The sequence below is a fragment of the Lithobates pipiens genome, unplaced genomic scaffold, assembly GCF_037356315.1.
Source record: "Lithobates pipiens isolate NorthernLeopardFrog02 unplaced genomic scaffold, aLitPip1_a1.2 Scaffold_23, whole genome shotgun sequence".
NCBI lineage: Eukaryota > Metazoa > Chordata > Amphibia > Anura > Ranidae > Lithobates > Lithobates pipiens.
This window is the reverse complement of record NW_027507785.1, coordinates 317,450,310-317,466,500: the sequence shown is the minus strand read 5'-3', so window position 1 is coordinate 317,466,500 and position 16,191 is coordinate 317,450,310. Positions and strand designations below refer to the sequence as shown.

The window sequence follows — 16,191 nt, the reverse complement described above, 5'->3', positions numbered from 1 at the left end:
AATGTGGCTGCGGAAAAATTGCATAGTCTGATCATGCGATTTTCCCTACGTGCTGAGATGCATGGGGATGCCATTCAGAATGAATGTCTACTAAGAATGGTGTGATTTGGCTGCGGGCGTTTGCAGGTGGAGGGGAACAGATGCGATTCCCACAGCCACATGCAGAGGTGTGAACCTAGCCTGACTGTAGTATAACTCTTTAGGCTGGTAAATATGTATAGAGGTCTACACATCAGATGAACATGGGGGACAATTGAGGAGGAAAGAGGGACAAGTTGGTAGCTAATGCGCCCCCCTCCCCCCCCCCCCAATACAATTCACAACCAATCCTCTTATCACCTGCTACGAATTGGCACATTTATGAGGCCGTGTATGTATTACCCCCCCCCCGAATCTGCTCTCTCCTATATGTCAGGAGTTGTACTGTGCTCAGGGCCGGGACAAGGGATGGGCAGGAGGGCTGGCTGCCCTTGGCGCACTGGTTTATTGCAAGGATGGGGGCGCCCTGGCCCTAGCCTTAAGGGAAGGGGGGGTGCGCTGTTTGGCAGGTCGCTGGATGACTGTGTCCCGGCACTGACTGCCCCATACACAGCAAACAGTAAAGCCTTGTACACACAATCGGATTGTTGGCCAACAAACCGTGGACTTTTGTCCGAAGGGTGTTGGCCCAAACTTATCTTGCATACACACGGCCACACAATTGTTGGCCAACAATTACGAATGTAGTGATTTACTACATGGTTTTTCAGCTCTTTAGCGCCATCCTTTGTTGATTCGCGCATTCAGTTCGTTTCTGAACGGCCGTTCATCAACCAGACATGTTGCGGAATCAGAGGAGATAACGTGTTATTTATTATTGGCCTTGGAGTTATTGCTTTGACATTATTTTTTTGGTTGAATAATAATGATTTGATTTGGTATATTTTCTATGTTTTTGGATGCATAGAATTCACTTTTTGGTTACATTCTATTGGCAGATATCATGTCTAATTTTATGTTTTCTTTTTTTTTAATGCACAATAAAAAAAATTGTGGAGAATAATACTTGGCTGTGTGTTTTACTTCAAATGACAGTTGGGGAGTAGGCAGTTATATTAAAAAAAAAATACAATGTAACATTAAAAAAGGACACCAACATAGCTGTATCTTTGATCTTAAAAATTACGGGATAATGGTGTTCTGGTAACTTGCCCAAATAAAAAAAGCAAAAAAAAAAGCATAATAATATTCTTGATATCACTAGAAAAAAAAAGCCTTTTGAAAATTTGTTTGCAATAACTCCATCAGTATCAACAGTGAAGCAGCTTCATTATTATTCCATTAAAGAAGAGAATTGTGCGCTGCTTTTCCAGATTTCATAATTTGCCATGTCACGAATGTTAATTCTCCGTTACGAGCGCAAGTTTACAACACCGACCGCTTCCGGCTTTTCCTTGCTTCCAAGCATGCGTGTTTGTACTTTGTACTTTTGTCCGACGGACTTGTGTACACACGCTCGGAAAATCCGACAACACACATTTGTCGGTTGAAAATTTTAAAACCTGTCATCCAACATTTTTGGCGGAAAATTCGACAACAATTGTCCGATGGGGCGTACACACGGTCGGATTCTCCGCCAACAGCCTGTCATCACACATTTCCTATCAGAAAATTCGATCGTGTGTACGAGGCTTTATTGTATAGGACTTGTGCTTCTATGAAACGCCCCCTCCAATATGGTGTAAAAGAGCCGCCAGATTTCAGTTTATTTAAGGCAGATCGGAGCACAAGACATTTTGATTGGCTGCCATAAAGAACTGGACTTTACAGGTTGTTTCCTGCCAGCGAATCCTGAATGAGGCTTAATTTGAAGGATTTCCAACACTGATCTACAAAATAGATATCAGCCGTGATAGGAGGGCGGGGTCACTTCTTACCAGCCCGCGATTTACCCAACCTGGATCCATCCGTAGGTAGAAAAGGTGTAAATAGAACATTGGTTTACATTTTCACTGAACAAGAATTACCTGTACAAGGAAATACAACAAGAATACACGGCCCCTCCATAGAGGGTCATAGTAACACCGACACGGAGTATCCAGTACATGAAGGTCATTCAGTATTTGTCCTGCATTCCCACCAATGCAATCTTATGTACGGGGGCAGGGAGATGCGAAGAATGGTTATATAGTATTTGTGCTTTAATGTAGTGAACCATAAAACAGTTCATAAAAGTTCTTGTGACTCTCCATATGCAGATATTGCAGCACCCCAAATCTTGCATGGAGGTTTACATGACATCTCGGGGTCCGATTTGTATCCCATAAAATGTATCTAAACCCAAAAGCATAAACTTAATCTATTGCAGCTCACTAGTCCTTAGATTTGTTGACTGCCTTTGCTTTCTTTTTTCATTTTTTATTTTTTTCCGCCTGGTAATCCTGTAAATAACACACTTCCTGTCTCTTTGTCTACACTCATTACTCCATTGTATCTATGGGGGACAGCCATGGTTGTCACGTAGACCTAACATTAACCTTAAAGTGTAAGTAACCCCCCCCCCCCCCCCCTATTGTTTTCAGCCAAGGAAGCTGCCATCTTTGCCTCTGTTTAATCTACAACTGCCATGATGCTGCACATGTGATCAGGTATGACACCAGCCATTGGATGGTTTGACAGTTTGGTTGAGAGCACAACCAATGGGAGTGTTGCATTTCCAGCACGTGCCTGAAATGAAACTGTTATATGGATGGGTTTACTTCCGCTTTAACCTCTTAATGATAAAGAAGTGGGCATTAAACCTACTTAAAGGGCTGACGGCGAGGTGGAATGGCTTTGCCGTCATGTGACTGCTGTGATTGGCTCTCACAAGGGGGTCACATGATTTGGGGGGGTGGAGCGAATCCTGCTGGCTCCTGATCAGTGTGATGGACTGAATGCACTCTCAGCACACAACCTCAGGCCGCCATGTGGCAAAGCCGTCCAAGTTGTGCAAACAAGTGACAAAGGCTGCCATCCATAATTGGCCTTTGCAGAAAGGTTGCACATGGAAGGGCAACAAAAATTTCCCAGCGCACTTACCAGCCAGCCTGGAAAAAAAAAACAACTGACCCTGTCTAACAATGCACATGTGGCAAAGCCCACTTATCTTGCCCCCATATATACACTTAGTTGTCAAAAGTATTGGGACACCTGCCTTTACACGCACTAGAATTTAGTCTTGGTCCGTAGGGTTCAATATTGCTTTTGGTCTGACTTCGGTGATGTTCAATGGGCTGAAGTAGGCCCAAAGAAGTTCAGGGAGCATTTTCAAAGTTAGACCAGTTAAGACGCCTCTTATATAGAATCATTAATTTGCACACGTCATGAGCTCCCAATTTCGGAGCATTTGTCGTACATAAGTGTGAACCCAGGCTGAGAGTGGAGACTGTGAGCCAGGCCTCATCGTCCTACATCAGTGCCTGACTTCACAAATGTTCTTCTGGAAGAATGGTCAAACATTCCCATAGACACACTCCTAAACCTTGTGGACGGCCTTCCCAGAAGAGTGAAAGCTGTTATAGCTGCAAAGGGTGGGCCAACTCAATATTGAACCCTACGGACTAAGACTGGGAGACCATTAAAATTCATGTGCGTGTAAAGGCATGCGTCCCAATATTTTTGACAATATAGTGTAGTGTATGTGTTAGGCAGTTGGTAAGAGGTTATACATCTACTACTCTGCTCATCTCCATTATATGGTGTACTGATGGGAGTAGTAGTTTACACAAGAAAAATGAGGATGTTTGTGATTTTCTTTTCAGCTCACAAGAAGTGAAAAATACGCTGCATTTCTTAAGAGATCAACCGATATTCTCCTGTATTTGCCCAAAAAAGTTCTTGACTTAAAAAATGAAAACTAATGCAGCCCAACACACCTAAACACTAAGCTGCAATATTTACAATTTTAAAGTATTACTAAAGGCAAAACTTTTTTTTTTTTTTTTTAAGTTTTGGATAGTGGAGAGGGATTAGAACGCTTGCCAGTGTTTATTGCTGTCTGCGCCCCCGTTACAGAGAATCGCCCCCTCTATTTGTTTATTACTATACGCGATTTATAGAGTGCCAACAGTTTACGCAAAGCTTTACAATTACAGTACAATACAGAAGGGACAGGAGGGGCCCGGCTTGGCTCGTAGAGCTTACATTCTAAAGGGAGGGGGTGATGGTACAAAAGGTAATAGCCGCAGAGAATGATTTGATGGGGGGGCTCAGGGAGAGTTGTTAGGTGGGTGTGCGATAGGCTTCCCTGAATAAGTTTTCAGGGATCTCCTAAAGGTGAACAGGGTAGGGGCTGATCAGACATATCGGGGCAGAGAATTCCAGAGGATGGGAGAAGCTCCGGAGAATTCCTGGAGGCGAGCATGGGAGGAGGTAACAAGGGAGCTAGAGAGCAGGAGGTCCTGGGAGGAGCGGAGGGGACGATTTGGCCGATATCTTCAGATGAGGTTGGATATGTAGCTGGGGGCGATATTGTGGATGGCTTTGAATGGTCGTTAGAAGTGAAAGTAAAAGAAAAGCCCACATTTTGGGTTGTCCCTAGAGACATAAGAGGGGAAATCTTCCAATGGGGACACTAGTTCTGGTGACCTGGGGGGGTTTGTTCCCCCAAGGGATTCACTTCCTGTTTGGCTATGGGGCAGGAAGTGAAATCTACAAAATGACACACGGTGGTAAAAAAAAAAAAAAAAAAATTGATGGAGGTTATAACTATCTTGATCTATCCAAATTAAAAAATAAATTTTTTTTGCCTATAGTTCTACTTTAACTTTTGGGTTTAGGAATGCTTCAATGTAACCCACTAACGATCGGCAACGATCTTCTATCTGGCTGAATTGCTAATGGGAAGTTTGGATTAATAAACTCTTAGGGGGAGTTAATAAAGGGCTAATCTTGCATATCTGCAGATGGAATATAGTTACATAGTAGGTGAGGTTGAAAAAAAGACCATCAAGTCCAACCTATGTGTGTGATTATATGTCAGTATTACATTGTATATCCCTGTATACTGCGGTCGTTCAGCTGCTTATCTAATAGTTTCCTGAAATTATCGATGCTCCCCGCTGAAACCACCGCCTGTGGAAGGGAACTCCACATCCTTGCCACTCTTACAGTAAAGAACCCTCTACGTAGTTTAAGGTTAAACCTCTTTTCTTCTCATTTTCATATAGAGTATAATTGAAGAATAACCAACACTACTTTGTGCTTATTATCTGTGGTGGTCAATATGGTTGACAATTAAAAAGAAAGAAGAAAGGGGGCCGGCAAAACTCCAACCAAGGCTAAAGGCTCTGCTGTTGCCCAACTTCTGAAGGCAACGCTAACAGTGGGACATGTGTTCATTTTACCGTATAGAAGATGGACCATATAAGCCCTGGCAGTGACAGGTTCCCTTTTAAAGCTGAATTCCAGGCAGAGAAAACACAAATGAATGCAGTGCTTTTTTCATTAATTAAAGCGATTTCGAAAGGATTTTTTTAAAATAATAAACATGTTCTGCTCTGTGTAAGGGTTTTGCACAGAGCATCCCCAAACTACCTCTTCTGGGGTCCCCCCCTCCTCCCACCAGTGGCCCCATAGCAAGTCGTTTGCTGTGCAGGCTCGCTCCCAAGATGCGCTGTGTGTGTCTATTGACAAACACAGCTTGGCCCCGCCCCTCACCGGCTGTGATTGACGGCAGCAGGAGCCAATGGCTTTGGCTGCTGCCTCGATCTCCAGTGAGGAGGAGAGAAAGGAGAGAGCCGCTGCTCTTGGGCACGGTGGTAGATTGAGATCAGATAAAAATAAGGGAGGGTTGCATGCAAAAATTTTTTTTTTTTACTTAATGCAGAGAATCCGGGTTCATATATGTGCAGACGCAGTTTCCAGCTAGGGGCGTTCCTGTTTTTTTTGCCTGAATTCGCACCTAAACCGGACATTCAATAAATTACTGCAAAAAAGGCAGGTGTGTGTTTAATTGCAGGGGTTGATTTACTAAAACCAGAGAGTGCAAACTCTGGTGCAGATGGTAACCACCGTGACCCAAAATAAATTTGTATGTGAGCCGCTCGGGCTTTAGGAGGAGTACAAGTCCTCAGTCCACTGCTGCGAGTGCCGGGTTGGGAGGGAGCTCGTCCTGTAGCCGCCCATGGAAGCAATCCCACTAGTAGTTGGTATGTGGCAACCTCACAAAAAAGACACACTCCTGCGCACAAGCGAACCACCAGACCGGCTATGCAATGACCCAGGCCTTGCCGCCCTCAAGAGTGGGGAACCCTAGAAGTCAAAAATAGAAGAAAAGAGGGCGCACCAGCCTTGTGCGTTATCCTTTTGGATGATATTTATTAAAAAGGGTACAAAAGAAAACGGCATCTTGTCACAGATTAAACTCTCCAGAGGAACGCACAAAAGGTCACTGCCAGCTTCGTGAGGACCTCTGGAGAGTTTCACCACGTGCGTTAGAGCGCAAGCAACAATTCTAGCTCTAGACCTCCTCTGTAACTCTCAATATGTAATCTGTAAAAAAAATGTAAAGCGTCGCCTATGGAGATTTTTAAGTACTGAAGTTTGGCGTCATTCCATGAGTGTGCGCAATTTTAAAGTGTGACATGTTAGGTATCAATTTACTCGGCGTAACATGATCTTTCACATTATATAAAAAAAATTGGGCTGACTTAACTGTTTTGTTATTTTTTAAATCATGAAGCTTGTTTTTTTTTTCCCCAAAAAAATGCATTTGAAAAATTGTTGCGCAAATACTGTGTGAGATGAAAAGTTCCAATGACTGCCATTTTATTCCCTAGGGTGTCTGCTAAAAAAGAAATATATAATGTTTCGGGGGTTCTGAGTAATTTTTCTAGCAAACAAATTCTGATTTTTACATGTAGGCGAGGAGTGCCAGAATAGGCCCAGTATTGAAGTTGTTAATAAACATCATCCAAAGTATAATGCACAAGGCTGGTGCACCCTCTTTTCTTCTATATGGCCTGGGCTCCAACCAGGCCATTCCCTAACGCTTTTTGCTCCGCCCCTCGAAGCTTAATCATGGGGAATATAGGCATGGTAGCCAATCGCCTTCTAACGTCAGCTTGTTCAATATAGCTTTGACCAAAAAAAAAAAAAAATCCTGAAAGCTGATTGGTTTCTATGTAGAGCTGCACCAGATTTTGCGCACTCCATTTTTGGCCCCATCAAAGGTCTCTTCTGCAATTAAGAGATGCCAGCTCACGGTTAGGTTTAATTTTGCTTAAACGACGACAGAGAGACATCAGGTCTCCTGCAACGGCAGATAAGGATGTTCTGTGTGGCAGAGCCCAGAACTTGATTGACCAAATACAAATCCTTTGGCAGTTAAACCGGCACCCGTATAGGTATTTCATTTGTGTATTTGTTTGCCTGGAGTTTAGCTGCCCCTTCCCCCTATGAAAATTAACTTCACTTATCTGAAATATATAGTAGCTACCATATGGAGACCAGATTTCGAGCATACTCCTATATTTTTGCTGTGCTGTGACCGACTACCTACCTGTTGGGTGATTCGGGAATTCATGGGGACGCTAGCAGCCGGCTCTAACCGTTTTCCCATACTTTACGCTGGTTGCTATTGGGAGTGGAGTACGGCATCTGAGTCAACAGAGCCAGCTGTATTTTATCAAACAAATGCTAGGAGAAAAGGCAGGCGAGGTAGCTAATTAGGAAAAAATAAAAAAGAAGAATACTGAGCGGACATCTACATCAATTTGGCCAATAACGTATCTTTTGCCCTCAAGGCCTTTGTACCAATATCCTGCAACAGCAGATAACTTTAGACGGGTCTTGGCAGGGTGCAGAAATGCATTCTGTGCTAACTTCAAATTATTTTTGTGCTTTCTGTCAGGCTATAAAAATTCTGTACAAGAGCAAAACCCTACGATCTATTAAAAAGAAGCAATTTTTTTTTTTTTCCCCTGGCCTATGAAGCAGAGGTCAATCTTAGCCCTGCATCACGGCGCTTTGTGCTCATCAACCAGACCTGCTATCAGGAAATATAAAAAAATAACATTCCTTTAGATATTATATACACACAAGTGACAACAACGGTTTTCCCTACTCTAATATATAATACAAAAGAGGCTGTTCGGTTCAACTGAAATAATTCCTGTGTTGTTTATATCGATTTTAATTGGGAAGGAGGAGTGTGGACGTGATGTCGCCCTTGCTCTGTGGCGTCGCCCCTTGCTCTGAGGCGTCGCCCCTTGCTCTGTGGCGTCGCCCCTTGCTCTGTGGCGTCACTCCTTCCTAAAAGGTCACTTTCTAGACCTGCTTCTAGAGTCACCCCTCCTAAAAAAAAAAATTGCTATTTCAGTTTTGGGTAGATGCAGACCAGCTAAATGACCTACTGGCTTCATATTATCGAGGTGATTCCAGCAAGGAGTTCCCAGCTCCACCCGGTCCTGAGAAATTCACGTTCCTTGCTTGGATTTCTTTATTTTACAAATTAATGTAGAGGTTTGAAATTCTAAGACCTAGGCCCAGAGTTTTCAAGAAGGAGCTGGTACAATTCTGTATCTACCCATACCTGAAGTGCAGATTTTTTGGTAGACAGGTCCTCTTTATAAACACTCTACATGCAGTTCTTCAGCTAATACGGAACTAGAAGTCCTAGCATTACCTTCCATGGTCCCTCAAAAAGTATCGGGCATGCTGATTAGTTAGTTCCTCATGCTGGGACTTATAATTCCTTGACAGGTAGGAGACTACTCTTTTGCATTTAACACTGTTTGTGAATACGACCTTCCACTCAAGTCAATATACATCAACCGATAGAACAGACTTGCCTCATTCCAAAAAAAAAAAAAAACCCTGGCTTATGTATACACATATTTGGAATATTTTGTGTAATGAAGACAATGCAGAGATGGATGGTATCCGCTCTCTTGCAGTTCACTTGGAGAAGAATGAGTCTTTTGTCCTCCATCCTTGTTTACAATGGGCCTCCTCTTCCCGTGTCAGCGGCGGGGCAGGAACGCCGGTGCTCTGTGTGGGCTTGTAGAAGTTCTGCAATCTCACTGGGGGCGGATTCAGCAACAATGGACAATGCAGAATTGCCAGCCTGTTCCAAAAAGACAATACAGCAGTAGGTTCATTATGGGTAGAGTTTAATGGAGTAGCAGTTTCATCACACTGGAGCGTCAAAGAACAGTGTCATATTTTAAACAAAATATACGTTTCATGTATCTGTTCTAGTATTCTTATAGTATATAGTGTATTGTATTATGATCTTGTCCAGTGGTGGGTCATGTTGGGGGTTGTAGTGTTCTATGTATAGCGTGTAATAGAATTGTATTATGATCATGTTCAGTGGTGGGTCATGTTGGGGGTTGTAGTGTTCTATGTACAGCATGTAAGAGGACTGTATTATGATCATGTTCAGTGGTAGGTCATGTTGGGGGGTGTAGTGTTCTATGTATAGTGTGTAATAGGATTGTAGAAAATGTGCAAGAAAACACTCCTATGGCCACATCCGTATGGGAATTTGATATAATAAAAGAAAAAATTGGGCATAAGATAGCTCAAAGGTGGGGTTTTAGAGGCACAATGGACAGTAACAGATATACAATTATATATTTTATTTATGACTATACATTGTACAAAAAGTGAATTAAAAATATATACACAATACATGACAAGAATGAACATGCATGGTATAAATAGTAGTGAGCCCCTGTGCGTCAACGCGTTTAGCTGTCTAGTGAGACCTGTTTTCCCCCCCAACAATCCCAGAGTGTGTCCTGACGAAGCTAGACAGCAAAACGTGTTGACACACAGGGGCTTAACACTATTTATACTATGTATGTTCATTCTTGTCATGTACTGTGTATATATTTTTAATTCTTCACCTTTTTTGCACTATGTATTGTTATAAATAAAATATATAATTTTAGATTTATTACTGTCCATTGTGCTACTAAAGTCCAACCTTTGTGCCATTTTATGCTCAATTTTTTCTTTTATTATATGTAATAGCATTGTATTATAATCATGTCCAGTGGTGGGTCATGTTGGGGGTTGTAGTGTTCTATGTATAGAGTGAAATAGAATTGCATTATGATCATGTCCACTGGTGGGGTGTTTTTGGAGTGGCGGGGGGGGGGGGGGGGGGGGGGTTAGTAGTCCATGTATATAGTGTAATAGAATTGTATTATGGTCACAGCCAGTGATCAGTCATGTTGGGTGTTGTAGTGTCCTATGTATAGAGTGTAATAGAATTGCATTATGATCATGTCCAGTGGTCGGTCATGTTGGGGGTTGTAGTGTTCTATGTATAGAGTGTAATAGAATTGTATTATGATCATGTCTAGTGGTGGGTCATGTTGGGGGGTGTAGTGTTCTCTGTATAGAGTGTAATAGAATTGTATTCTGATCATGTCCAGTGGTCGGTCATGATGGAGGTTGTAGTGTTCTATGTATAAAGTGTAATAGAATTGCATTATGATCATGTTCAGTGGTGGGTCATGTTCGGGGGTGTAGTGTTCTATGTATAGAGTGTAATAGAATTTTATTATGGGCATGTTGGGGATGTAGTTTCTTGTATAGCGTGTATACATAATATGTATATTTAATGGAATTGTATTATGATCATGTCTAGTGGTAGGTTATATTGGGGGTTGTAGTGTTCTATCTATAGAGTGTAATAGAATTGCATTATGGTCATGTCCAGAGGTCAGTCATGTTGGGGATGTAGTTTCTTGTATAGCATGTATATATATATATATATAATATGTATGTTTAATGGAATTGTATTATGATCACGTCATATTGGAGGTGTTGTATTCTTTATTTTTAACATAACAGAACTATAACTGTATTATAATCATTTCCAACAAATATTTAAACCACAAGCTCTGCAGGCAATGATTCCATAGGCTGTGCGTTGGGATTTGTACAGGTCACCCTGGGTGATCTAATCGATGAACCTGCATTTCTTGCTACAATGCAGTTTATAGAAACTGTTTAGTCAACATGTTTTAAGAGCTTCATAAAACTCATAGTAATATCACCTCTAGAGAAATGTAGTCTATAAAAAAAGCTCTGCATTCTTTGTGTAGCTCCCCCTGCGCAGGGCCCAGTTTACAATGTAAGAGCTTGTCTAAATGAACCAAGCATTTTGAGGCAATGACAGAACTCAGCAGTGACATATATACTTTGGCTCCGATAGCTGAGGAATAACAGCTTGTGCCCTGTAACTGCCAGCTGCCGCATTCCAGGCATAGCGGAGCTATTTCTAACAAGATTTATACACCAGGTAACTGATAAAGGGAGATGTTTTGCACCAGGGATACCTGAACATGAAAAGAGAGCGCTGCGAGATGGCCAATAAGGTAATATAAACAGGAGACGTCGAGGTTTACACCATGCTGGGGCCTACAGCTTTCTTTTCGGGGAGCCCCGCGGCTTGCCCAATATCATAGGCTAGCCTGCCGCTGGGGGGGGTTGTGGTATTTGGCAATAATCTGGAATTTCATCTTGTGCAAAGCATGCTGCTCTTTGTGTCAAATTTGATGAAGTAGAAAAGTTCACAGGAAGGGAAATCTTAAACCCGAGGAAAGGGCTACTGGGATGGAATGGCCTCCTTGGTTGCTTGGAATGCCAATTTCCAGGTCCAGGTTGGGTGGTCTTCATGCACAACATGGAGACTTTGAGGTCCAGGGAAACAGGGATGTCAATCAAAACATTGTATAAAACGAGCTATATGGTTCCCAACCATTAAGGAACTACAAATCCTGCTACTGGGAAATGTAGCTCCTCAAAAGCTAAAGGACCATGAGTCGCAAATAAGAACTAACAGCTGTGACCTTAAGACGGTTTCCATCAGTTGTCAATCATTATAAAGGCCCAATTCTAAGCCTCAGAGAGACCCTACGTACAATTACCCAACCCCACACATGGAATTTCTTACACACTGGTGGAAGGTTTGTCTATTAAAATCCTGACAATACATTTGGCTCAATTCACAAAGCTGAGAAAAAAAACGGGACAGGGATCCTGGTTTTCGAAATATTATCAAAAATATTGGGACACCTGCCTTGACACACACATGAACTTTAATGGCACTCCAGTCTTAGTCTGTTGAGGTTAGGCCTCTGTGCAGGCCAGTCAAGTTCCTCCACCCAAAAGTCACTCATCCATGTCTTTACGGACCTTGCTTTGTGCACTGGTCAAAATCATTTGGTGGAGGGGGGATTATGGCGTGGGGTTGTCTTTACGGACCTTGCTTTGTGCACTGGCCCAATCACTTGGTGGAGGGGGGAATTATGGTGTGTGGGGATGTTTTTCAGGGGTTGGGCTTGGCTCCTTATTTCCAGTGAAGGGAACTCCAAAGGCGTCAGCATACCAAGACATTTTTAGCAATTTCATGCTCCCAACTTTGTAGGAACAGTTTGGGGGACGGCCCCTTCCTGTTCCAACATGACTGCGCACCAGTGCACAAAGCAAGGTCCATAAAGACATGGAGGAGCGAGTTTGGCGTGGAGGAACTTGACTAGCCTACACAGAGTCCTGACCTCAACCCGATAGAACACCGGTGGGATGAATTAGAGCCAGGCCTTCTGGTCCAATATATCGGTTCCTGACCTCACAAATGTTCTTCTGGAAGAATGGTCAACCATTCCCATAGACACTCTCCTAAACCTTGTGGACGGCCCTCCCAGAAGAGTTGAAGCTGTTATAGCTGCAAAGGGCAGGCCAACTCAATATTGAATCCTACAGACTTTCCGAAAGCCGCCGAGAAGGACCGAATGTGGCCAAAAATAGCCGAGACGGCCGAAAATACCTGAAAGCCGCTGAGAGCGGCAGAGGTTAGGAAGGGCAGGGGATCAGCGTATAACACGCATCCCCGATTTCCCCCTGATTTTAGGGGTGGAAAAGTGCATGTTATACGCCGATAAATACGGTATATGAAAATTCGGTCATTAGACAGTTCGTTTGTTTTTTCGGCCAGTTAATGGGCACAAAATCGATAATTGTTTGGACATTTTTGAGCCGAAAAAAAAACGAAGGACAATTTGGAAATTTTCTACCAAACGAACAATAAATTGAAAGGTTAATGTGTTAAAAACATAAAATGTATTTATTTGTCCACTAAACGATTTATCGGTCATTACATGATGGCACCATCGTTTGCGCTCCAGGGTGAACGTTCGTTTTTCTAAATTGGGTTTGCCTGATTTTTCGTATAGTGTATGGCCAGCATAAGACTGGGATGCCATTAAAAGTTCGTGTGTGTGTGTGTGTGTGTGTGTGTGTGTGTGTGTGTGTGTGTGTGTGTAAAAAAAAAAAACAAAAAAAAAAAAAAAGCATGCGTCCCAATACTTTTGATAATATAGTGTATGTAACAATGTATGTAATTATAAAAAAAAAAAAAAAAATGCACAATTAGATATTTAAACTACAATCACATTGTTGACAACAACCTTGTTTAAAGTTTTGTAAATGGAGCCAGTTACATCCTCATGTATTATCCAGGCCGGTTTTTTCCAAACCATCAGTGGAAACTAAGCTGACCTTACATGGTTTTTTTATGTGAAACAACGCATTTCAAATATTTGGCCTGTTTCGGGTATAATTTTCAAGATCATCTGAACCTCATAAATGCTTGTTAGTCTATTGATTTTCTGACCAGTTGTTACATTGCTCCAAATCAGGGACAGTTGGGAGCAATGTCCCTCTGTCCCTCTTTCCTCCTCATTTGTCCCTCATTTTGGTCTGATCTATATAGTTGTATATAAAATGCACTTTTTATCTTTCAAAAGATGTTTCCCAGCGCTAAACCTTTCATCCGATTTCTAAATTGCTGCCTTTGTAAATTTTAAAAGCCAATATAAAGGAATATTAGTGGTTAAAAAAAAGCTCTTGTGGATTTAATTAACTTTTTTTGGGGGGGTTAATTCTTCTTTAGGGGGCGTGGCCTATGCCTACATACGTTTTGGAGGTAGGTGTCCCTCATTCCCATCTCAAAATGTTGGGAGGTATGGTTGTGATCATAGACTGGGAGGATGTGTGTCCATAGACTCACACAGCGTGGCTCAATCCCACCCCCCTCCTCACAAGATTTGACTTGACAGCAGCAGGGCCAATGGCTCTGTGTCCTGTGAGGAGGGAGACCGGCGCCGCTGCAGATCAGCACAGCACTGGATCGAGATGGGACTCAATTAGGTATATTGAGGGGGAGGAAATACAACTGCTAGGACATTTTATTTTATTTTTTTCCCCTTCATACATTTCTTATTTTTTTTGTGCTATAAACAAAAAGACAATTTTGAAAAAAAAAAAAAAACATTTTTTTTTTACTTTCTGCTATAAAACATATTCAATAAAAAAAATGTAGAAAATTCAAATTTCTTCATCAATTTAGGCCAATATGTATTCTGCTACATATTGGGGAAAAAAAAAAAAAAAGCCCAATAAGCATATATTGATTGGTTTGTGCAAAAGTTCTGGGATATTTTTTATTTTTTACTAGTAATGGTGGCAATCAGCGACTTATAGAAGGACTGCAATATTGCGGCGGACAAACTGGACACCTTTTTGGGGACCAGTGACACTAAGTGTTAAAAATATGCACTGTCACTGTACTAATGACACTGGCAGGGAAGGGGGTTACACATCTAGGGTGATCAAAGGGTTAAATGTGTGCCTAGTCCAGTGTTTTTCTAAACAGTGTGAGGTTTTTACTAAGGGAAGACATTCTGCAGACCCTGCTTTGCAGAGACACAGGATCCATGCCTCCCCCGATCTCCCCTCCCCCCCCCCCCCCGGTCAGAATGGCGATCTACCTTGTTTACATAGGCAGATTGCAGTTCTGTCTCTGTGGCTGATGATCGGCGGGTGCCAGTGGACATCGAGTCTATGGTACCCGCTGGTCGGCTCCCACTGTGCGTGATCAGAGGGAGCGAGCCCCCCAGAGTTGCGCAGTCTTGCCCACCCAACCCCACCCGGAAATGTCAGATCTCGTACTACATATGTGATATCTGGCACAGCTAAGCTGCCTTGCCCCTGTATATTGAAGTTATATGGTCGGCGAGTGCTTAAGCTGCTCTTGCATTCTAATTGAAATGTATGGAGAGAACATATATTCTGACACGGGTTGCATCAATACTAAGCATTTACACAAGGACCCGCACTAATGCTCCGATACCCGAAACCGATACCTTTCCGGTGCGATTTGAGCCCATACAAAATGAAAAGGCTCAAATTGTACAGCAGAGAATTGCATACGATTTAAACAGGAATGCTGTGCGATTCCCGTCCGAATCGCATGTTTTTCCCCCACTATTCTGGCCTTGGCTCCATATTCTCCACACCTCCCTGCATTGATTCCATGTAAGTACCCGGGGGGGGGGGGGGGTGCTTATCTGCCTTTCCCTGTTACAATTAGTTACAATCAGATTAATTATATTTTATTATAGTTTATAGATAATTCTGAGCATCCGCCCCTGATGAGTGGTTTGCATGAAACGCGTCGGGAGAGATTTGTGATGCAGACATATGTTTATACAACATTATCAACTCTGAACATCGTTCACCAATCATGGTTTCATTGTTTTTATAATTTTTTTTATTCTATTCGTTGCTTTGATGTACATATATGTACTCATTGAATGCAATAAGCAGTTGAGACCACTACGTGGCGCCTTTTGATATATATTTTCTGTATCATTGATGCCCATATTGTATGTGCACGTACATATGTGTGCATGTGTTAATATTTTTGGAATGATATTTATTACAATGCCTTTTCTTTGTGGTCTCTGTTATTGATATGCTTTCTACATTTCCCCCTATGATTAATAAATATGTATTTTCATTTAATTAGCCTCCACTTTGTCCATGGGCCTCATTTAAAGTCCCAACTTTCCCGCTTTATCCACTGCTCATGCGGGTACCCAGGCTTGTCATAGTCACTTCAGCCTGGGTTCACACAGGAGTGGTGCGAGAAACCGCATGTTCGGAACGGAACCGCACTGCGATTTCTTTGCAGCGCGATTTGAGCCCATTCATATTGTATGGGCTCAAATCGCACCACAAAAGGTATCGGTTTCCGGTATTGGCGAATACTTGACCGAAAAAGTATCGGTACTCATTGGTAAAAAAAAACTGTATTGGTCTAACTCTAATGCCTTGTACACACGGTCGGACTTTCCGACGGGAAAATGT

At 42.3% G+C, this 16,191-nt stretch overlaps 1 protein-coding gene across 1 annotated transcript in view; it reads right to left on the bottom strand.

Moving 5' to 3' along the window:
- Nucleotides 1-296: 296 nt before the first annotated feature.
- Nucleotides 297-16,191, bottom strand: part of KANK4 (KN motif and ankyrin repeat domains 4) — a 275,239-nt gene continuing 259,344 nt past the window's right edge. The window contains exon 10 of the mRNA XM_077450577.1: nt 297-9,088. Within this exon, the coding sequence (XP_077306703.1) occupies nt 8,960-9,088 (129 nt within the window). The 3' untranslated portion in view covers nt 297-8,959. The remainder of the gene's footprint in view (nt 9,089-16,191) is intronic.